Here is a 24314-nt window from a genome sequence, read left to right on the forward strand (position 1 = left end):
TTTTAGTATTCCCTCCTTCAATCAGTGTTCTCCACCAATCATCCGTGCTTCTAGTCGGATAAGTTCTGAACATATCCTCTAGACAGTTCTCGCGTTCCTGCCTTAGGCCCCGACAGCAAAGGGTTAGGTGTTTTAAAGATTCTTTCTCGCCCGGGGGTTCACACAGTCTGCAACCTATGTTTCTACTCAAAATGTTTCTTCTTTGCAGTATTTCTCCGATCGGCAATACATTGAGTCTATATCTCATTAGAAGTGACCTGAAATACACGTTTGGAAACAGTGACAAATACCCTAGTAGCAAGTTCAGTTTTCTTGGCTGATCCCAGAATTTTTCGTAATTCTTGTATTTCCTGTTATGCTCTTGAGTTTCTATCCAGTCCATTGTGTACAGTTTTATTTTGTTTTATCTGTTTTTTAACAAATCCTCCTCTGTTTCGTTGAGAGTTGTTAGCATTGCTTGACAGGATTCTTGCCATTCTGCTAACACAATGTCCGTTTGTTCTTTCAAGACTATTTTCAGCACATTAAAGCCTCCAGATGCGTTATCCTCCAAACATTTGCGATAAAAGAACATTTTTTTCCAATCGGCTATACCTTTCAGCGATGTCAGTGCCAGCTCTCTCCTTATTACTTGTATCGGAACAGCTTTGGTAAAAGCATTGAGTATGTAACGCAACAGGAAGATCAAGATGAGCAAGATAAAAAGGATAAAGAAAGGGAGGAACAATTGAAAGACGTAGGGGCAAAGAGGGAGGATAGACGGAGACAGGAGCAGTTATACCAAGATGAGCAGTTAAAGAAACAAGAGAGAGCAGAGGAGCAAAGAAAACGTGACAATAGAAAGAGAGCAATCAATGAGCAGGAAAGGCTAGAAAGAAAAAGAACACAAGAAGAGGAACAAAAGCTAAGGGATAAGAGGATACAAAGACGAAAGGATGAGGAGATACAGAGGGCAAACAAGAGAAGGGATGTGAAGAAAAAAGAGGAAGACAGGGTGAGAGAGGACTCAAGGAAGCGAAGAGAATTCGATGATGATATGGAACGAAAAAGAAGGCAGAAAGCATGTGATCTTGATCGCCTGGGGAAGGAAGGAAGAAATCCCGATCCAGAAGTAGCATGGGAGGACATAGAGGAGTTCTTCCCAGAATATGAGTCATTACCAGGCCCGTCTCGAGCAAATCTAGAGGACGTGTTTGCCTCTAGGAGCATTGGGGAGGTGCAACAAAGTATATCATGAAATGAGAGTCCAGAAAGAATCAAAGGGGAAGGAAAAGAATGATTGACTCGAGAGTACACAGTTGTAAGAAACAGAGGGAGCCTCATGCAGTGCAAAACACAAGGAACTGTATTTAGATAGACTGACTCTGAATAGAGATGAAGAGGAGAGAAGTTATACAAGTTGGGCACAGGAAATGTCAGACGAAGATAGAGACACCTTCCGTGGGGAAGATAGAGGTGATGCATGTGGTCCTGAGGGATGCTTTTCAATGGATATAGAAGTAAGATGGTCAGATTTAAACGCACCTATACCTAGGGCGTCAGAACCATTGACAAAGTCAGACCAACCTAAAGGGCAACTCCATGTTGAGGGGGGAATCGCCACCATATGTGAGTAGATTAGGGTCACTGCTAGGAAGAAGGCGGTGCGGGAATATTGTCCCTGTGGTGGACAGACAAATGATAAGAAATGAGAATGTGTTTGGGGCTTTGCAGTTTCCCTTACTAGAAAAAGGGGGAAACAGACCACAGTATATACCGTGGCCCCAGATGGACAAAGATAATTTAAGGTGCAAACTCCTGAGTTTAACTTCTGGTACTGGGAAATGGATACATGAATTAGAATTATGAATGAATTATTATTATTATTATTTGAGAGAAGATGACAAGAGGAAACACATTAGCTATAGGGGACATTAAGGGTCTCCGAATTGCCATTCTTGGAGAGAGAGCTGATGACGTTTGGTCAAGGACAGGATATGCTGGTGTTACTACAGTTAACACTGCTCATGACAGAGCACTGTTTAATAACTGCAGGGCGGCAGTCTGGAAAGCGCTTAGAGTACTGTATCCAGACACGTCCCATATGGGAGTTATAATGACAAAAAAGATGCAAGAAGGGGATGATGTGCTTGTTTACATTCAAAATGTCCAAGGGCAGTGAGCCCTGGAGACACGTGAGGCTTAAGGAAAATCTATACCTGTGTTCTATCATATATTTTGCCAAGGGCTGCCAGACCCAGTACAGAAGCAGCTCAAGAAGTTAGTGCATATGGAAGCAAAACCATGGTTGGAAATTCAGCTGAACATTGCACATTATTGCAGACTCTTGCAGGAAAAGAATCGCAAAAAAGACAATGTTAGAAAAGGTGAAGAGGCAAAGTTAGTGCAGAAACTTTTTCCAAGTATGCCATTGAAGGGGCAATGCTGACCAGTGTAGACGGATCAAATTCACAGCAGACGGTGAATGATCAAAGGCAGTTTGATCAAGTTAATAATGGGTTTGCTCCACGAGGAAGGGGAGGATTTCGAGGAAGAGGTTGGCAGAACAATCAAGGGGATTGGCAGAATAATCAGGGAAGCTTCCAGAATAACCAGGGTGGGTTTCAAAATATGCACAATGATAATCGGAATATGCAGGATGAGCAGGTTAGGAGACCACCTCCTATATGTTGGGCATGTGGGATGACAGGGCACCTTGCTCACATGTGTAGAAGCCAAGGGTTCGTGCAAAATGGTCAGTTTTCAAGAGTGGGGGCTTCAGACCCGCCTGCGCATATTCACAACAGAATGAAGATGGGTTTGCTCAGAATAAAACGATGCAACAGACACAAGCGCCGAAGGTGCAGCAAGGCTTGCAAACACAGTAGGTAGCCGTCAATCCACCATAAGGGCAGTCGCAGCAGTCACCTATGCAAATTCAGCAGAACACAAGCACGGGACAGCCAATGACTCCTAGAATAGGGGGTGTCACTGTCGATGGAGGGAATCCTTTTACAGGTACTGGAATGAGACTGTATCCACAATAGGACAGCTCACTTGGAGACCTGATGTGTTCAATAGTATCCGTGACGCCAAATCCTCATGAGGAACCAAGGGTTGATGTCAGTATAGGAGGCAAACATTTTTCGTTTTTAGTAGACACGGGTGTAACACGCTCATGTATACGAGATGGGAAATTTTCGATGTCTGGCAATGCCATGAATACTCAAGGTTTTACAGGAGCTACAAGCAGAGTTCCTTTCACTGAAGAATTACCAGTCTCCATAGGGGAGTGTTATATGTCAATGCCATTGCTATTGGGTCGAGATTTAATGACTGCATTGAATATGACAATTTCGTTTACTGATGGAGGCATAGTGTATTCAACACCAGGGATGCATTATTTAAACGTGAGTGAATTTAATATGGCTTTAGAACCAGAGGTTTTTCATTATGGAGTACGCATTCTGTTGACATGGCTACCAGGGCTAGTAGGCAGATCTATGAGAAAACCTGATAGATTTTTATTTAGGCCAAGAATACCTATGCTTGAAGAGGGACGAGTCTCCCTTAGAGCTACAAGCAGCTATAGTGCGCGGAGAAATGGCTTTGCTTGATGGAGTTGACAATGAAGGTAGACGATTGCGTGTAGTGATCGCCATTGGGCAAGGTTACAGATTAACGGATGTCACTGATGAGGATATGTTTAGAGATCATCCATCTGATGACCAAGTCATATTTGAAAATTTGCATTACTTATTGGGTGAGAGCAATCAAACAAGAAGTTCCTCAGAAGATGATGATAGCACAACAGCGTCCTGAGTATTTTGATGAAGATATGGTGAAAGTGCCAGTTTCATTATGGACCACAGGTCCCTATGACGTGGGCCTGTTGAAGGTGGTTGGAAAAGTGAAAATTAAATTGAAACCAGGGGCAATTTTACCTAGAGCACGGCAGTACCCCATGTCTCAAAGGGCAGATGAAGGTATTTTCAAGACAATTTCCCCCATGATGGATCAAGGTATCTTAGTGACGTCAGTCACCATGCAAAACCTCGGTGTACCCTATCAAATCAAAAGGGGATCATGGAGGCAAATTCAAGATTCACACCCGATTAACCAGATTGTAGAAGCCAAGTTCTCTCTAGCTCCTAATCCGGCTACAATCTTATGTAATATACCTGTTGAAGCACAATATTTCACTGTGATTGTCTTGAAAAACACATTTTTCTCAATCCCATTGCACAAAGACTCACAGGATCTGACCTCATTTACCTTTAGACAAACACGTTTGAAAAGCACTTGTTTACCACAAGGGTATTGTGAGTTTCCATCGATTTTCGATAGAGTCCTCCAGATGGACTTAAACAATATTGATTTAGAACGTGTTGTGTTGCAATACGTAGATGACATCATAGTTTGCAGCACTTCAGAGGAAGAGTACAGACGCGATTCCATTCAACTGATGATTATACTTGCTGACAAAGGATATAAAGTTCACAAAGAGAAGCTACAGTATTGTCAACAAGAAGTGTTGTATATAGGACAATTGATTTCACATGAAGGAAAAAAGGTTACTCCTGAGAGAGCTGAGGCTATTTTGAAGACCTCAAAGCCACAGACGATAAAACACATGCAAAGATTATTGGGGTTGTGTAACTACGTCAGAGCATGGGTCTCTGACTATAGCTCATATATAAGTCCCTTATTACAAGCCTTAAAGAAAGCACAGGCAACACAGGAAAAAAACGTATGGACTGAGGAAATGGAGGAAGGGTTTGATGAATTGAAAAAAGCAATCTGCACAGCTCCAGTTTTAGGGATTCTTAATTATGCTGAGGAATTCTTTTTATTCTTGCCTACAGATGGCACTGTTATGACGGCAGTTCTTATGCAGAGAACCACATTAGGGTACAAGCCCCCTTGCATATTACAGTGTGATTTTAGACCGGATGGCACTCGAGTGCTGCACACTGCCTTATTGGACAGGCTCATTAATGTACTACAACTCCCAGTAGGCATTGCAGTTGTTAAATGCCCAGCCCATACTAACAAGACAGACTTTATCTCACATGGAAATCAAGCAGCAGACGTTGAGGCCAAGCGCGTAGCCATTTCAGATAATAATATGATGAATGTTGAGACACCTGATGTAAATGAAAACATGGTTGTAATGATGAGTGTTTCTGAAAGCTACAACAACCTGTCAAAGACACAGTTAGTAGAGGTAAAGGGGAAAGCGCTTGAAAGATGAGAAGAATTTGTGGACGCGAAGAGGGTATTCTTTAAACCCATCTGAAGCATTGTGGCGACAAAACAGCACTGGTAAACCGGTGCTGCCTGTAGCCTTATTAAGGGTGGCGCTGGAACAGCTACACTACCCTTCGCACAGAACTAGAGAGAACCTTGCTGCAACTATTGCAGAGGATTGGTTCATACCAAATTTGTTAGAGCATGTTGCATTTTATGTTGTGAACTGCATTGTGTGTAAAAAATTCACGACTGGGCATACACTGCGCATAGTTATGGGAATTATTCTTAGACCTAATGGCCCCTTTCAGCATTTACATGTCGACATAGTATGTAATGGATATAGATACATGATTGTAGTAGTTTGTCCCTTTTCAAGGTGGATTGAAGCTGGTCCGTGTACACAGCGAGACTCCACCTGTGCAGCAAAATTCTTAGTGTTTGAACTGTTTCCTAGATGGGGAATATGTGATGTAATGATGTCAGACAATGTTCCCCATTTTGTGAATCAGACATTTGAACAGATAAGCTTGTTGCTTGGTATAAATCACACATTTTCTTCGGCTTATCATCCACAAGGAAATGGGATTTGTGAACAGCTCAACGGCTTGCGTAAAGAGAGAATAGCCAAGTTGAAGCTTACTTTGAAGAAACGGTGGTGGCATTGCCTACCACTGGCATTAGATGCATTCAGGAACCAACCAGGTTCGGACAACCATCTCACCCCCATGAGATAGTGACAGGGAGGCAAATGAGGACACCCCTCACACCTCCATCCAGAGTTAGAAGTGATGCTCAGCCAACTGCAGTACTGTTAGGAATGAAGCTAAGTGAGTACCTTACCTGTATGACTTAAGTATCTCTGTCATTTCAGACCAGCTACGGCGAAAAGGGTGTCGGGCAGCACAGAACACAGAAAGAGATGCTTCAACAAACAGAGTTCAAGAATTACGTGTTCCCCAACTATTCCCCGGAGATGGGGTCCTAATACGCAACTTCACGACGAAGTGGCACAAACCCAGATTTAACGATCCTTTAATTGTGGAGGACGTCACGCCGTCTCCAGTCAAAGTGCAAGGCAGATGTGCTTGGACTTTCTTAGGGTATGTAAAAATCTATGCTGGAGAGACCCCGTCACCACTGCACCCTTCGGAAGCAAGCATCGGGGAAGAACCTCAGCACGTGCAGACAAGGTCTATGACGAGAAAGAACGATGCAGAAGCTGTCTAATAAAAGGGAAAGAGTTCCTTGGACTGTGTTTTGTTTCGAACACTCTATGCAGTCATTTCAAGGGTTAAGGGAAAATCATGGTTCTTAAGCCACTGGAGTTTTTTGTTGACTTTGGACTCAGGCATGCTTAATAAGCCTTGATAAGAAGAAGAAAATGCCAGATCTTGAGGTGTTCTTCGACAATTGGAAGAGGGTACAGTATCCTGATTCATTTGTCACTGAGTTCTTGTTCAGAAGCGTCCATGGTGGTACCCAATGACAATGTTTCATGGATCATATTCAAAGTTTTTCTCTTCATTCTGCACCCTTATCCTGCACTCGTGGGGAGAACATCTAGCATTTACATTTTCTTGCAAGATCCTAAGAATGGCCCAATTATAAGGAGATTACTCACGGAGATCATGTTCTGCAGATGCCGGAGTATAGTGGGGAGAGCACAAATGCCCCTATCAGCTGATAACGCACACAGACTGGTCAGCTTGGTCTTCTATTATTTGATTGAAGAATACCCTCATCTTATTAATAGACATACAGATGTCCGCACTGTTCTAAGAGAACCGAGAAATAATGCAGCATTAAACTAAATCTTGAGAGACATTATTGTGCAAGTGAATACATATTCAGAGCGAACTCTGAGGTCAGAGTAAAACTTTCCTTCGAGGGTCAGATTGAGAGGTTGCTGATCAGAAATTACTTTTGTTTTATGCTGAAAGAAATTCATCATGTCATCTGGTCTGATGCAGATTAGAGGCATCGACTGGGAATTGGTATATGTCATTGAATTTATGTAGACAGTTGAAGTAGATCGAGAACATTCTAAAATAAGACTTTCTGGAGAAAAACTCTAGAGCACATTTGTCGAGATCGTTTTTCTTCTTGCTGGGGAGACATATACATTTCATTTGATGAAAAACTGATTTGAGGAGATCATTGAGAGTCTTGTTCTTATTGTCCAATAAGCAGACAGCTGATCGAGGACGAATTACTGAGTCAAGTCAACAGTTTCCAGAAGCTGTACATGATGATGCAGTATTAAAGTTTGATTTTTTCCTTCCTTAGGCAATAAAAATGGGAAGTATTAGTAGCAATGAAATGAAGTGTGCCCAGCCTTCTTAGATTGATTCGCTAGGTTTATTACCAGCTTCATAGGTAACTTTACAGCTCATCGCCCAGGCTCTGGCTGACCAACTGGCCAGGTTAGAACATTCACACATGCATTCTAACACTCGGGCATAAACACTCCACATGACATCACAACATTCCTTCTGCAAAGCCAAGCCATACACAACATATCTCCTTCCTTTACATTGGCACATTACACACAACAAAGCGCTACACAACACACCTCCCCATTTTCCATCGACCGACAACAATGCAAAACGCTACAAAACACACCTCCACACTGTTAGGGAGAATTCTCTGTTTAGGCTGAATTTCCTAACCTAGTGAGTACCCCAGCAGCTTTGCTGGATTTTTGGGGTTTATTTTTTTTCTCCTGCCAAGAGTGAGACTCTTTTACCCTCACTCTTGGACATGACTTGAGAGTGTTTCTGTGACTTGCTATGTGCTTATGGGCTATAGGGTATTTTTTCCCCATAGGCTATCATTGGTTTTTGAATGTGTGTTACACAGCACCCTCAGTGCAGTAACACAGGGGTGTCATAGTGACCCCCAAACATAGACTCCACACCCTGGGACTGACTACTGTCTCCCTGGGTCTGTAAAGTCACCATTGACTTTACTAGTCTTAACTTAGGAACTTAACCAGTACAAACCATCATACTGTGGAAGTACTGGTAGGGGCAATTAGATTGCCCCTGGGTCTGTTGTCGAGGTGGTACTGTACCGTCCACCCTCGCCGAGTTTCTTGCTGGTGGCAGTGGATACCACGGAGATATTCCACCGGAATATTTCCCAATGGAATTTCCCATTGATTTTAATGCACCACTTTTTGGTGCAATGTTAAAGATACCGCCGGTTTATTTATTTAATATAAATTCACCGGTTGGGATTTTTTGCCAGAACTCGCCGCCAAAATGGCGTCTAGGTTCACTTCAGTAACCCTGAACCCGAGTCGAGCCTTTGTTCCACTTTTGGCGGGCTTCTGCACAGAAGCCCTCCAAAGTGGTGCCATTCTGTCTGGGTACCACACGGGGTGTGGGAGGGGGTTTAGGCACCCTGGACTGAGTTGCCTTGCCAACTCACGTCGCACTCTGGTGTGATTGGCCCAAGTGGTGAGCCGCCCCGCTCACCACTTAGCATGTTTGAGTGACAGCTAGGCTGTATGAATGGGGGTTTGCTGCATAAAAGCAGGGTTTTTGGGATTGGTTCTTTAGAAGTCGCCACAGGACCTAAGAAGCCGAAGAGGGAGAAGCCGAGCCAACCTGCCAAGACGACACCACCGGTGAGCCCTGCGGAACCGTCTCACCACTTTTCCCAACGACAGAGGAGATCTCCAGCCTGGAAAGTCTTCTTCCCTTGACTGGTGGGGACAACCAGTTTCTGCCTTCTTTTCGCCTCCCTGAAGCATCTCGTGGCCGCCTTGCCTGTGCCAAGCACCCCTGCAACCGGGATACCACTTTTTACCTCAACCGCGAAAGAGGGGTAACATCCTTTTAACCGGAAAACTCCACGGCTGGTTTCTTCCCTGGTAGTGCAACGACCTTCAGCTTTCCTCCACGTCGAGATCTTCTCTTCCTCTGGACGACGCCGCGACTTGCACCCACTACCAGGAACAACTGCCACCGCTGGAGGATCCTTTCCATTTTAAAGGTACCGTGTTCCGCCCGGCTTCCCTTGCCACCGATTATACGAGGTAGATTTAGCCCTCGGCTCTCAAACCTGGGTAAGCCTGGGACACCCTAACTAAACTTTTCTAAACTTAGTAAAACCTTTTCTACTCACCTGTAAAGACTTGTGACATATTTTCGCCTTGCTCTCCCTAAAGTGGGCCTAGCAACCGAACTTCCTTGCTCCTCAATAGACTGCCTTCCTAAACTTACTGTGAACCTCTGAAAAGTGTTTTGCCTTGCTGTTTTCATTACTTCTGCCTTTTCCCTCCCTTTTTAACTAACTTGTTGGAGTGCCATCTAACGTTAAGCGCTCACCTCTGCCTGGAAATAAGTGGTGTTAACTTAGACTTGTCCAACAAATAACTAGGGAGGTACATATAAGTAATAGTGACTGTGTTTTGACTTACTTACCTTTTCTGTGCTAGTGTAATTTATGAGTGTGTCTTATAAATAAATAATTATATACTTTTACACCTAGCTCTGGTCAGTGTTTGCTTGTATACTGTGCCTCTGTACCTATTATGTATGCTCTATATACTACCTAACTCTTCTTGAGGGAAGTCTGACTGCTCAGCCACAGCTACCAGGTAAATCTGGGTGGTACAGACTGCTACCAAGTGGGTTTACTGCCAAACACCTGTAGTCTTAAATCTTTTGCAGTGGTTTCTGCCTAACACACACACACCAACATAAACCATTCACACTGACTCGCATGACCAGGGCAAGCACACAGCATGTGCGCTAACACTCTGCCACTCACAGCATTCCCGATGCACTGGCCAGGCACACCGGGACCATCAACCAATGTCACTGGCGCACTCTGGACCCAGAAAGGTAGAATGAGTCATCGATGATCACACAGTGCAGCCAAACATGAGAAGGAGTGTCATATCCTCAATTCAGAAGCAGAAAAAAGGCTGCAGGCAGAGGGAGGAAGCGAGCCATACCTCCCAGGACATTCAGCGACCCACAGCTGGTTGGGAGTGCTGGGTCCTCGGGTACAGGATGGGATACAAGCCATCAAGTTAGCATTGATGTGAGCTTTTGAAACTAAGGGTGAAGATTGGCCCATGGATCGAGAGGCAAGGAGCCATATGAAGAAGACAGGGGCTGAGTAGCTGTGCCTCATACTTTTACAAGGCAGGAGATTGGTCCTTATGTGGAGTTGAGGAGGATTGCGTTTACAGCTGAGGATATGCGCCAGAGTAGAGAGCGCATTGGGTGACTACTGTTCATGCTGGGTATAGTTACATGTAGTGAACTCTCTGACTGAGTTTCTGCCAATATGCGTAAGCACCTCAGAGCCGTATAGGAAGGTTGACAGTTGGAGAGGACGAGCCGTTGGGTGCAGCAGCTTTGGAGGAATGGTGACATAATATAGGTACCTGGCAGTGATGGTGATCACTTGGAATACCGGCTGTATCGGTGTTCGGCTGCCATATTACCGGGGACTGGAGCGGCTGAGCTGGTGTAGTGGACAAGGGTTAAGAGTAAAGAACCCTAGGACATAGGAGTATGTGCATTTGCCCGCGACCAGGAAGTGGCTGACCGGCATTCGTGTTGAAATAAGGGGAACGGCCGTTACTGCTTCCCATCGGCGCCAGTGAGTAGGGATGGGCGGTTAGACTTTATATGCGCCTTTCAGCGAGAACTCAGAACTATAGGTGAGGGACAGATCTGCGCAATGGTGCTGGGGAGATTTGAGAAGCTGGCTGGAAAGAGACATGTATATTGAAAAGAGGACTGAATATGGTGTCATTTACATTCTGAGGCAGTTCAGATAATTCTTATGTGAGGAACCAGAAAGGAAGATGGTTAAAAAAGATCAATTTGTTCGATGCTATTGCAGCAGGATATCCTTTTAAAATGTGGGGCAAAGGAGACAATGGGAATACGTTTGTTGTGTAATATGAATCTATTGCAATATTTTTGGGTATGAGAGCGGTATGTGAAGCAAGGTATGGTGTCTGGTATGGTATCAAGTTTAATCAACTTGAGGATTTTCAGCTTATGGACACAAGGTTTGGCATAGGCTTCTAGCATTTAAACATGAAAAGATGCATGGATTGTTCTGGATGGTTGTTGTGCAATGTGGGCACGTATGAAGTTTAGAATTAACTTCTTGAGGATTTTCAGCATTTAGGGTGCTTAGTTTCAACATGGACTTTAGATTTGGTTTTGAATTGAGGTACACGCCATCTATCGGGGTGTAGAAAGTCAATAGTGACCATGATGGTGGAACATCCTCCTGACTTAGGTAGTTCCACCACGAAGTCCGTGGATATTATATGACAAGGATGTGTTGGGAGTGGCATTTTCACCAATTTTCATAACTTGGGATGACGAGGAGGTTTTGTTTGAAGACATATTGGACATGATCCCACATATTCCCTGGTGTCCTTTTTTAGGTTCGGCCACTAGAAATACCGGAAGATTAATTCCAGGGTAGTGGCGGTTCCTCTATGACCTGCGGTTTTGGAATTGTGGCACATTTCTAAAACTTCCTTTTGAAGGACCCTACTTGGAATGAATGCTCTCTCTGCCCTAAGAAGTAACATCCTTCAATATAGGTCAGGGCTGCACGGGTCTTCTCAGAGAGTGGATTTTTGAGGGCCAAAACAGACTGTTGCTTAAGGCCTGTCAGAAAGTTAGGGGTAGTTTGCAATCCCACTTCAAGGCTTGGAAAAATAGGCTCTGCTTGGAATTGGTCTGAGGGAATAGGTTCCTTGCAGGATAAAGCATTGGCTCTGAGATTATTCCTTCCAGGTATGAAAGAGAAATGAATCCGGAATGGTGAAAAGAAGTGTGCCCATTGGGCCTGTCTGCGGTTGCAGGTCTGTGCGAATTGGAGTATCCTGAGGTTCTGATGGTCTGTACGAACCTCCACTGGGAATCTTGCTCCGAGTAAGAGATGTCACCATTCCTCTAATGCATGCTTGATGGCCAGAAGTTCCTTTTTAAGAACTGTGTAATTTAGTTCAGCAGTGGAAAGTGTCTTTGACAGAAATGCTACCGAGCCTTCCTGAGCCTGGTCATCTAATTGTAATAGCACGGCCCTTAGAGCATATTGTGAGGCATCTGTTTCCACTATAAATTGCCGATGATGGTCGGGAGTCATCAGGAAGGGAGCAGAAGTAAATAGTTTCTTGAGTTTTTCAAATACAATCTGCGTCTGCTGTCGCCATTGGAATGACCTTCCCTTCTTCAATAGATTGGTCAAAGGCTGGGTCAAGGAACAGAAGTTTGGGATTCATTTCTGGTAAAAGTTAGCGAATCCTACAAACCTTTGGATATCCTTCCCAGAGGTAGGAGTAGGCCATTATCCTACCGCCGACACCACCTCCGGATCCATTGCGAAATAGATGATTCTGCTGGAGTCTCTGTAGAACTTCACTGAAATGCCGAAAATGTTCCTGCAGGAATAAGGAAAAGAATAATATATCATCTAAGTAGATGATAACCGTTTGTAAAAGGAGGTCTGCAAATAAATGGTCCATGAAGGGCATAACTCGATATTGATAGTGACCGAATGGGGTTCTAAATGCGGTCTTCCATTCATCTCTGTGTTTAATTCGAATGAGGTGGTATGCTCCCTTAAGGTCAACTTTGGTATAAACATTAGCTCCTTTTACCGCCTCTAGGATGTCAGGAATTAGTGGCATTGGGTACTTATCTGGGACAGTGATTTTGTTCAATTCCTGGAAATCAATACAGGGCATAATTCCGAAGAGTTCTTCTTTGGAATAAAAAATAAAGAGGCTGCCGCTGGGGATGTGTACTCGGTTATAAGTCCGTTCTTCAGGTTTGATTTCAGGTATTCTCAGAGTACCTCCTTTTCTGAGTCAGAGAGGATATACATTCTCCCAAAATGTAAAGGTTGATCCGGTAACAGGGTTATGGCACAGTCGTCTCTCCGATGTGGGGGCAATTGAGTATATTCTGATGTGGAAAACACCTCTTGGAATTGTTGGTACATTTCCGGAAGTCTGATATTTGACAGAGGATCGTGACCCCTCGTTTCTCTTCAGAAGTCGCTGTGGTTTCCATTTGTGTACACTTGTGATCCCCGATGCAATGGGCTATACAATATTCAGATCCAAGAAAGAACGAGCCTGCTGACCAGTTGGTAAATGGATTATGTTGTCTCAGCCATGGTAATCCGAGAATAACTGGATGAAGTGCAGCCCGGATTATGTCCAAAGAGAGAACCTCCTGATGAGAAGATATGGTCATCACTAATGGTCCCGTCTGATCCTTAATAGGTCCGGAGACCAAAGGACTGCCATCCACACTCTCCACCGGAATGGACTGGGATTGGGAGAGCGAGAACTACAATGTGTTATGTGAATGTCAATGAAACTTCCAGCTGCTCCACTGTCTGAGAGCAGGGACGTTCTGTAAGATGCGATCTCCTATTGCGAAAGAAACTTTAAGGATCAGCATGTTGGTGTCTGTAGGACAGGTACACATGGAAGTGTGTGTTCTAGGGGAGGAACCTTGTTCTTGCAATTTGTCCCGGACCGTGGTTCCTCTCACGGCCGGGGACTGGTGTTTCCCGATCGCCTAAGTGGGGCGATTGGACATTCCTGTACCAAATGGGTGTTAGCCCCGCAGTACATACAAAGACCAAGAGCCCTTCTCCGGACTCGTTCCTCAGGAGACAGAGGACCCCTTGCGGCTGCCCTCAGCTGCATGGGCTCTTCTGAAGAATATGCTCTACCCATGCTGGGAGGACTTGGTAAGGGTCTGGAAATTCTCCCCTTTCTTCGTTCGCTCTGGCGCTCCTTCAGACGGTAGTCAATTTGCATGACCAATGCAATGAATTCGTGAGAGTGGTGGGCCTTGGTACTCGGGATACCTCATCTTTGAGGTCTCCCGACAGACCTTTTTGGAAAATGGTCATCTGTGCCTCGTCAGACCAGGTGGTTTCACTAGCCATCTATTTGAACCGAGTGATATATGACAAGATGTCTTGATTACCCTGTTTCAAGTCTAAGAGATGTTCTTATGAAGCTACCTGAATCTTCTGTCTGCCAAACATTGACCTAATGCTATTGCAAAATGTGATGTGAGAGTTGAGAATCAGGTATTCGTGGTGACCAACGGGGTAGCCCAGGCCAGAGCAGGTCCCGTCATCTGCGAGATCATGTAACCTACCCTGTCTCTGTCAGTATGAAAGTAAGCTCCCTTGAAAGTGAATTGAATAGCACATGAGTCTATAAACTCCTTTACCTTGTGGGGGTTACCATCGAACTGGCCACCTGGTAATGGACCTGGTGGGACCTCTGAACAATGGGGGATGCGGCTGGCTGCAGCTTGCTGTGCAGCTTGTTGAGCCGTCTGCTGTTGGTTCTGCCTTAAGGAGGCATTTTCCTGTTTCAGGTGTTGTACTTCAGTGGTGAGGGACTGCACTGCAGCTATTAGCTGTTGTATCTGCTGATCCATACTGATCAGGCCTGATACCGAATAGATGTTCTCCAGTTTACCCAAACTCTGGTTAAAGAAATGGGCCAAAACGGGCGTCGCTATCTGTAATGCTGGGATTCAACTTTACAACCAGAACTCAAGTAGAACCGGAAAAACACCTACCGGTACCAGGATCGGCCTCTGTAGTCTGTAGTTGACAACTGCCTTGTGGATAAAAGGAATCTACCTGTAATCCCCTCTGAGCCACAGCTTAAGGCTCGGGCACAGAGAGAACCCCAGGGAAATCCCGAAGGGAAAAAACCCTGTGAAGAGCTGCTGGGGTTCGTAGAATCCTATGCGCAGTTTTAAAAGGAAGAGGACCGGAGACTTGTGGTCTAGGTGAGTTTGTCGTCTGTTAGCTGGATCTGGACACTTCCGGAGTTAGCTACATAGAATGGACGGGAGGTTAACCCTAGGTTTCTATTCTATCTTCCTAGGCAATTTCCCCATTCTCATGAACCATTTCTTAACCCTGAGGTAGCAGCAACAGAGAGGGGATGTATTTGGTGCCTAGAAGGCAAGAGAGAGCGGTCTGAGCTGCCGGAGAGAAAAGTGAGGAAGAAACAAAAGGAGAGTTGAAAACTCAGATCTCTACCTGGTCAGGATATAGCAAGAAGTATTGAATTCCTACCCGTAGAGCAGAAGCGTTCCTTGATCGGAAGCACCCATGCCTTCCTGATCGCGGAGATCAGAATGCTGATGTATTTTGCAGGAGCTGTTCCTACCTCGGAAGAAGGAAGAGTGATAATGTCAATCCAGAAGAAGAATTACGTTAATTGACAAACGCTGAAGGGGAGGAGCTATGGGAGGCATACACACCGTGGCGTTGGCAGACTGAACGCAGTATGAGGTGAGATCAAGTTCCGAGTTTTGAATCGGGTAAGCGTTATGAGGACGGAGCCTCTGGAAGTCTAGGTAAAGAGGACTACAAGTTTAGTAGTTGGCGGAAAGTAGAAGGAGAAAGTGATAGAGATCCCCAAAGTCCTTAGTCACAATATGCTAGGCGAATTTACGCAGCGTGGCAGTACTCCTATGAGAGTAATGACGCAAGGAGCTCCTGTTCCGTCTTCCGGATATCCCGAACGGAAAGAGGACGTGGCCACCAGAGCGAATTCCTTTGCGTAATCAACTAGACCGGTGCACTGAGAAAAGCACTGAACAGAATGCGACTCCATCTTGGGGTTATACCCTTTGGAGTCAATAATGCCGGACAGATTCATCACAGCACTCCATTGCCTCGAGCCTCTGCTGCTTGCCAAGTGCTTCCGCCTGCATCGACTGTGCTCCAGCCCCTGTGACATTCCCATCCATCTTCCAGTTCTCTCCTTTGAGCTCCCGGGCCCGCAACCAGACTGAGACACGGCAGGGGAGTAGAGCCTGCCTAGTCAAAGGCAGGCCAGATACCCACCTCACTCCGGGACGTAACCCTGTCGCTGCGGTTGCGTCGCCAAAACTGCTGGTGCCATCTTGGATTCAACACGCACTCAGTGCGCTGTGATCGAGGGCGAGATCCTCCATTGTTCAGGGACTATGGGAGCTCCCACTCTCTGCAGCAAGCACAACCAGGTTCCCTCACCGAATCCGCTCACCGCTGAGCTACAGAGTCATCGGAGCCGACACCACTTGACGTTGGGCCGGCACAGCATGGAGGGAAACAGAGACATTCTCTTATGAATCCTCCCAGGCCATGCTGCATGTTTTTCATATTTTAATCTCACTTTCATGCTAAATCATTTTGTTTTTACTTTACATGCTTCCATGATTGGTTGACATACTGCAGAATATTTTCTCAGTGTTCTATCGAATACTGCTTTTTCTAGGCTGGGATGAAACTATTTGTGACTTTGAACCAGTGTTCGAAGTGAGCGGGAACGGTCGGGAGCAGCATTCCACTACTTTTATTATTTTACTGTTAACAGTTCCACTACTATTTGCAACCATTTTCACCATTCCGAAACTGTTCTTTGTCAGCGCCACGATGCTCCTGGGCTGTTGTGCGCTTTAAAAATAAATAAAATACAAATAAGTTAAAGCACACGTCTCCACTTTACTACCTGATAATAGTTAGAGCTAAACTGAAATGTGTTTCAACTCAAGTGGCTGTCAACCATCTTGACTGGAACCCTTGAAAAAGGTGTTGCACATTGCTCCCTTCCTGCCTAGTCTGTACCCCGTCGGGGTCACAGTTCCTCTACTTTCTCCAGCATGGGGTCTGGCATGGATTCACATGCTCATGAATATTCCCTGTCGTCAGGCTGGGAATCCTCGGTAAAGAAAAAATCAGTATCAGTTTTGTTTCTGATCTGTCTTTCGTAGTAGTAACCAATCACTGATCTCTGCGTCATACTGACCACAGCCAGTGACTGCCCTCTACCTAAGCCCCGCCTCTGGCAGCCATCTTCAGATTTTTACCACACGTTCAAGTGTTGGGATCCTCGTGCTATTGCTCTCGAGCGTTAGTGCTTTTTTCACGTTTTTTCTCAGAAAAATTTCTCTCTTTTCGGTCAAAAGAGCCTCAAGCTCCACCGTTCTTTCATCCGATTAACGGGGACCCGTGTCGGATTCGTCTACGCCCCTCAAGGGTGAAGATTTCGTCGAGCCACGCTTTTGGAGGACTCCAGAAGTTTCTCAAGCCCATCTCGGACATGGCCCAGGAGAAGGGAAGCTCGACGCCCGGAAAGCTGTTCAGGGTCTGCCCTGGATGCCAGCTTCAGAATGTCTTTAAGGAGGACGAACACTCCCTTTGCCTTTACTACCTACATGAGGACAAGACGCACGTGGAGAAGGACTGTGCGTTTTGCGGCAATATGTCGGAGCGGACCATGAAGAACCGCCATCAACGCCTCGCCAACTGGCTGGAAGGAAAGAGCCCGTCAGGCGAGAAGAAGAAGAAGAAGTCCGAGCGGTCTTCTGAGACCTTTGAGGGCGCCCCGGCGACGGGGGTCCAACAGAAGGCCAAGCACCGCGAGTCCGCTGGCACCGGGAGCGCCGAACGGTCGGGCTCTACGGGCGCCAGGCAGGGCGCATCCTCCCCGGCGCCATCAACCACGAGCTAACGCTCTGGCTCGGGTAAGAGGAAGGCCGAGCACCCGGCGAAGCTCCTGGAGAGACCCCGGTCGAGCTCGAAGGCACCATCGGAGGGGGAGCGAGGCGGTGACCCTTCCCCCAAGGAAAAGTCGGTGAGCGCACCTAAGGTGGTGAAAGCCTTAATCCATCCGGCCAAGGCCTCTATCGAGACAGTCGCGGCGGCCCTGGCTCAGCCTGTGGAGGCTACACCAGTGGTGCAACCTCGGGGCCCAGAGTCTCCCTGCCACCGCGGAGGGAGTCCTCTTTCATGCCCATCGACAGGACCCCCGTGAAACCTCCGATGGAGAAGAAAAAGGGGGGGGGCAGGAGGTCGTCGTGGATTCGGCCTCAACCTCTGAGGAGGAGCTGATAGAAGTCTTAAGCCACGGCGTTGGCGTGGAAGAAGACCAGCCCGTCGGGAGGGACCCCGACGTAGGAGACGACGAGAACGTCGAGGGTGCCGACGGGGCTCCTGACCGCCCGTCAGACTCCCCTCAACCAGTGCCGCAAGACAACTCTGTGGCCATTTTGTTGGCTATACAGTCCTTATGCTCAGAGATAAGGACGAGACTGCCGTTACCACCAACGGAGGAACCGCTCCCGACGGGGGACCCGGAGCCAGGCCCTTCTGGGAGCCCTCCCCCTAAGAGAAGAAGGATTCATCCTCCACCTCCTTTTCAGCCATCGCGCCCTGTTCAGTCCTCCTCCCCGTCCACGACACGTGGGGATGATACGGGGACTGACACGGCCGCGACGGGTACAGACGACGAGGTTTACGACTAGGATCTCCCGTCGTCACCTCCCACCCGGGCTTCCCTGCCCGACGAGATTGGATCGTTTCACTCCATGATCGCCAGGGCATCCGAGCTTTTCCAGCTCTGCCCGGAAGAGAAGAAGAAGGAAGGTTTCCTTTATCAACGGCGCGAGGCCAAGAGGAAGACGGTCCTCGCTGTACCTCTACTAGGCGATATTTGGGATGAGGGCCTCGCCCTCCTCAAGAACCCATCCACGACGCCGGCTAGAAGGGATCGGTACGAGAAGAAGTACCGGGTCCCAGACGCGGCCCCCTTGTGCCTTTGGGCACAGCCGACCCCGGACTCGGTCGTCTCCGCGGCGGCCAGGAAGAAAGTGGGGGGGGGCCCGGCCTCTACGTCAACCTCCCCGCTAGACGGCGAGGGAAAGAAATTAGACACGATGGGACGCAGAGTCATCTCGTCGGCAGCGATGACGATTAAGGCGGCCAACGCCTTGGCTATCGTAGCCCGCTACGACAGGGAGTTGTGGTACAAACTGGCCCCCCCTGCTGGACTTCCTACCAGACGACAAGAGGGCGGAAGCCCAAGAGATCTTGCAGGAAGGAGAGGTGGCGTCGGACCACGCCATTACGATTGCGACGGACATCGCTGACACTGGATTTCGCCAGTTGGGCAACGGCGTGTGCCTTAGGCGGCGTGGATGGCTCAAGGCTACTGACTTCCGTCAGGACGTGCAGACCAGAATCTTGGACATGCCGTTCGACGGAAACAACCTATTTGGGAAAACAGTGGACGATTCCCTTCAAGCCATCAAGGCGGACACGGAGACGGCCCGGGCTCTTGGGGTTCCCCAGCAACGGCGGCGGAGGCAAACAGGGTGCCTCCAAAGGTTCCAGCGACGGATTTTCCACTTACCGTCAAGCGGCCTGTTCGTCGTCACAGGAAGCTTACAGGGGACGAGGCAAGTCAGGCGGACCCCGCCGTCGTCGCCAAGGAGGACAAGGCGGCAAAGCCTCGTCGAAGCAGGACTGAACCGGCCGTGGGGTCGGGACCCCACCGAAGCACCCTAGTGGGAGGCCGGCTGGCGAGCTTCGACAGCGTGTGGGAGTCCATCTCCACTGACCGTTGGATGCTGGACGCCCTAGCTCAGGGTCACGCGCTCGAGTTTCTAAAGAGTTGCCCGCGCGTCCCCCCTGTGGCCAGGAAAGAACATCACATCCCTCAACTTCTCTTGGAGGTAAAGGCGATGCTCAAGAAGGGCGCCATCGAGCTCGCCCTAAAGAGGCTTCGGGGCTCCGGAGTTTACTCAAGATACTTCCTCGTGAAGAAGAAGACGGGAGGATGGCGTCCCATCCTGGACCTACGACGACTGAACAAATTCATCAAGGCACAGAAGTTCCGGATGGTCACCCTCCAACACGTCCTGGGTCAACTGGAGGAGGGCGATTTCCTGTCGTCGTTGGATTTGGAGGATGCCTACTTCCATATTTCCATCCTAAAGGGACACCGAAAGTTTCTCAGGTTCGTGGTCCAAGGGCGTCACTACCAGTTCAGAGCCCTTCCCTTCGGATTGAGGTCGGCACCCAGGGTGTTCACCAAGTGCCTCGCACCGGTGGCGGCGCAGCTGCGCCGAGAGGGGATCCACGTCTACCCCTACCTGGACGACTGGCTCATCCGAGCAAAGACGAAGGAGCTCGCCGTGGAGCACACGGCAAGGACCGTCCAACTACTCACGGACCTGGGATTCTCCATAAACTACGCCAAGTCCCACCTGGTGCCCGCGCAAGACGCACTGTTTCTGGGAGCGAAGCTCGACACAGTGTCGCTTCTGGCCTCTCCGTTGGAGGAAAGGACGAGGGCCATCTTGGGCAAGGTGCAGCGGATGCTGGTTGCGGACGCGGCCAGGGTGAGGTCCATCAAGTCCCTCCTAGGAATGATGTCTTCTTGCATTTATCTCATCCACCTGTGCAGGCTCCGGATGCGCCCGTTGCAGGAGTTCCTGGACGCACGCTGGATCCAGACGACGGGCAGCTTCGAGGAGAGGATCACACTCAACGAGAGTTTCCGACGAGCGATCCGGTGGTGGGGCACCCGCGCGCATCTGACGGCAGGCATTGACTTCCAGACCCCCGGCCACCAGGAGACAGTGACCACGGATGCCTCCCTGGAAGGGTGGGGAGCGCACACTGAAAATCAGCACGCGAGAGGCCTTTGGCTTCCGACGGAGAAGTCCCTCCATATCAACGTCCTGGAGCTCCGTGCAGTGTTTTGGGCCCTCAGTTCCTTTCTTCCGTCCCTCAAGGGCAAGGTGGTGAGGATCTTCACCGACAACACCACCACCATGTTCTACATCAGGAAGCAGGGCGGAACCAGGTCCCCAGCCCTGTCCAAGGATGCGCAGGATCTGTGGCATTGGGCCGTCGCCCAAGGGATGTTTCTGGTGCCGTTTCATCTGGCAGGGATAAAAAACACCATCGCCGACTCGCTCAGCAGAGAGCTGCGCTCGTGCCACGAGTGGGAACTACGACAGGATCTAGTGGACCGCCTCTTCCGACGGTGGGGCACACCCCAGATCGATCTGTTCGCGACGGCGACGAACTCCAAGTGCCGGAGGTTCGCCAGCAGGTTTCCCCAGCCGAGGAGCATGGGCGATGCTTTCTCGTTCCCCTGGGAGGGCCTGTTTCTATACGCGTTCCCTCCATTGCTGATCCGGCTCATCAACCAGCTCAAGAGGTCACGGTGCAGGATGATCCTCGTTGCACCTGCGTGCCGAGGCAGATATGGTTCCCGGACCTTCTGGACTTGTCAGCGTCCCCGTCAATCAAGCTGCCAGTGGACGTGGATCTTCTCTCCAGGGAAGGAGGCGCCATCCTCCATCACGACCCAAAGTCGCTGAACTTGCAGGCCTGGCTCCTGCAGCGTTAGAGTTTGGAGGATACGACATACCGGCCGACTGCAGAGAGGTTCTTGCAAAGGCCAGGGCGTCCTCAACTCTTAAATGCTATGGACACAAATGGAAGAGGTTCTCTGTCTGGTGCCACGCACAGAAGATTAACCCTCTACGGATTACGGCTCCCAGGTACTGCTGTACCTTCTGACGCTGGCCAAGGCTGGTCTGGCGCACGCGTCCATCAAGATTCATCTTGCTGTGATCTCCTGATACACCAGAACCACGGGGCGGACGTCTTTGTGGTCTCATCGTGTGGTGAAAGAATTCATGAAGGGACTGTTCAGATCGTTCCCACCGGTGAAGGCTCCAGCCCCGGCGTGGGAGCTGAACGTGGTGCTGACCAAGCTCATGGGACCTCCGTTCGAGCCTCTGTACTCGGCTCCGTTGAAGTTCTTGTCGTGGAAAACAGCGTTTCTTGTGGCCATCACCTCCGCACGAAGAGTGGGAGAGATCCAGGCCCTTTCCTGCAAGCCCCCGTACTTGACTTTTCACGACACGAGGGTAGTGCTCAGGACGCACCCCTCCTTCATGCCCAAGGTGCCGTCGGACTTCCACCTCAACGAACCCTTGGTGTTGCCTGTTTTCTTCCCGTCGCCTTCGTCGCCGGCCGAAAGGACTTTGCACTCGCTGGATGTGTCTAGAGCGCTGAAGTTTTACGTGGACCGCACAAAGTGTTTTCGGAAGACGTCACAACTTTTTGTGAACTTTGGACCTGTCAATCAGGGGAAGGCTCTCTCAAAGGCCTCCATTTCCAGATGGCTCTCCGGCTGTATCATGTACTGTCATCGGTTGGCAAACCGACCGCTGCCTGGCCGTCAGACAGCCCATTCCACCAGAGCGATCGCAGCTACCACAGCGTTCCTATCTGGTGTGCCCTTGCTGGACATCTGCAGGGCTGCTACGTGGAGGTCGACGCACACCTTCACGAAATTCTACTGCGTCGATCGGGATTCCCGGGAGGAGTCCAGGGTCAGCCAAGCAGTGCTGCGCAATTTGTTCGCCTAAGGTGAGCCTGGTGAGGAGGTAAGAATTGCTTAATGTTGAGTTTGATGTAATGCTTAATGTTGAGCCTTTGCCACCTCCCGTGGTTGTGCATGTGTGTACTGCTATGTATTCTTTATTCATGAGCATGTGAATCCATGCCAGACCCCATGCTGGAGAAGGAACAAGTTACTTACCTGTAACTGTTGTTCTCCAGCATGGGTCTGGCATGGATTCACATGCGAACCCTCCCGCCTACCCCTCTGCGGCTCTTCACTTGGTCATACTGCCACTTCACGTGCTACCAAATCTGAAGATGGCTGCCAGAGGCGGGGGTTAGGTAGAGGGCAGTAATTGGCTGTGGTCAGTATGACGCAGAGATCAGTGATTGGTTACTACTACGAAAGACAGATCAGAAACTAAACTGATACTGATTTTTTCTTTACCGAGGATTCCCAGCCTGACGACGGGGAATATTCATGAGCATGTGAATCAATGCCAGACCCATGCTGGAGCACAACAGTTACAGGTAAGTAACGTCTACCACTGCTTTGAACAGATTACTGTTTTGTTGGATGTTAATATTGAAGGTCCAGCTTTTGAAGGGTTAATTGCTTGATGTGCCAGGTGTAATACTGCAGTCAATGTTTCAATCTTTCCTAATTTGCAAATAGATGCCAAGCAATACTGCAGCTGTGTGAAGAAGCCCCTTCAGTTAGAGTTGGGGTCTCATGGCACTACTACTTCTGGGGTTCCTGAATGAGAATGTTTTGATTATTTATTATTTTGACGGAATCCCACATAAATTTATTGAAAGTTATTGTGTAGTAGTTGGAATGTTATGTTGTGTCTTGTCTATTCACAAGTTACAAACTACGCCTATCTGTTGGATATTCCTTCTGATGCAAGCAATGTAAATTGATAGTGCTGAATAACAGGCGTACCGGACCATAAACAGTACTGGGTTTGTTTGACTGCATCAGTGGTATTTACTGTACCTAGGCTGGGTTGATTCTGCAATGTGCTCCATGCAAATTGACTCACTTCACCCGATGCTAGCAATATGAAAGTTCAAGATTTTAAGTTGTAAACTGTAAAAATTGGGTTATTTACTCTAGCACAGTAATTTCACTGTACATTCTGGAAATTAACTTTTCCTCATGCCTCTTTGTGGCTGCAAAGAAAGTCCTGGTCGGTCTCAGCCTCTTGAGACAGTATCACCTCAAACAAAGCCAAAAAGGTACTCTTAGCTACTTCAACAATACTAGCCTATCAGTTACTGGTAAAGCATTATTAGTCAACTTCCTGCAGTTGTCTTGCGGTGTTGTCATTAGACCTTTTTTCACTTGCAGCACTTGGATGCTTTGCTGAAGCAAGTGAACGAGATAATGGAGAAGCACACAGATGTAGAGGTTTTGGAGGGTTGTTCCAGATTGTACAATGCTCTCGGTCAAGAGGAGCTGGAAATCTACAGCATTATCAGCCTTGCCAAAAATACATTATTGACTGCAGTTGTGGACACGCTAAACCAGATGGTCGATGACTTGGTACTCGAGGTAAGTGTTGAATGTGCCTGTTCATAATCTAGCACATCATGTTAACAAAAAAATGCAAGGCACTTGAGAGGAGTCCGAGGGTGTGATAGTGCAGTTGGAGCTCTGTTTTTTTTTGTACTGAACAGTCCACTCTTGTTTATTTCTCATTCAGTGTACCCAAGCTGTGAATGCAAAAAGATAAAAGAAACCATAATAATGTATCAGTGAGGTGAGTGTGATGGGGATATCTCCAAATGGAGGTCGGGATGTAACTGAGCAATAGGGAGAATGGTTGAGCGTAAAGTTCTTC

At 48.0% G+C, this 24314-nt stretch overlaps 1 protein-coding gene across 5 annotated transcripts in view; it reads left to right on the top strand.

Moving 5' to 3' along the window:
- The window catches only part of LOC138526199 (cohesin subunit SA-2-like), a 2217157-nt gene that overhangs the window by 1187688 nt on the left and 1005155 nt on the right, over positions 1-24314 (top strand). For all 5 annotated transcript variants that reach the window (XR_011283519.1, XR_011283520.1, XR_011283521.1 and 2 more), the window contains one exon: positions 23822-24025. Coding sequence is in view for 2 of the 5 variants with exons in the window: in XM_069636632.1 (XP_069492733.1) it covers positions 23822-24025 (204 nt within the window). In the remaining 3 variants the exon portion in view is untranslated. The remainder of the gene's footprint in view (positions 1-23821; positions 24026-24314) is intronic.

This window comes from Ambystoma mexicanum, chromosome 7p (genome assembly GCF_040938575.1).
Source record: "Ambystoma mexicanum isolate Mex_15411 chromosome 7p, UKY_AmexF1_1, whole genome shotgun sequence".
In the NCBI taxonomy this organism is placed as follows: Eukaryota; Metazoa; Chordata; class Amphibia; order Caudata; family Ambystomatidae; genus Ambystoma; species Ambystoma mexicanum.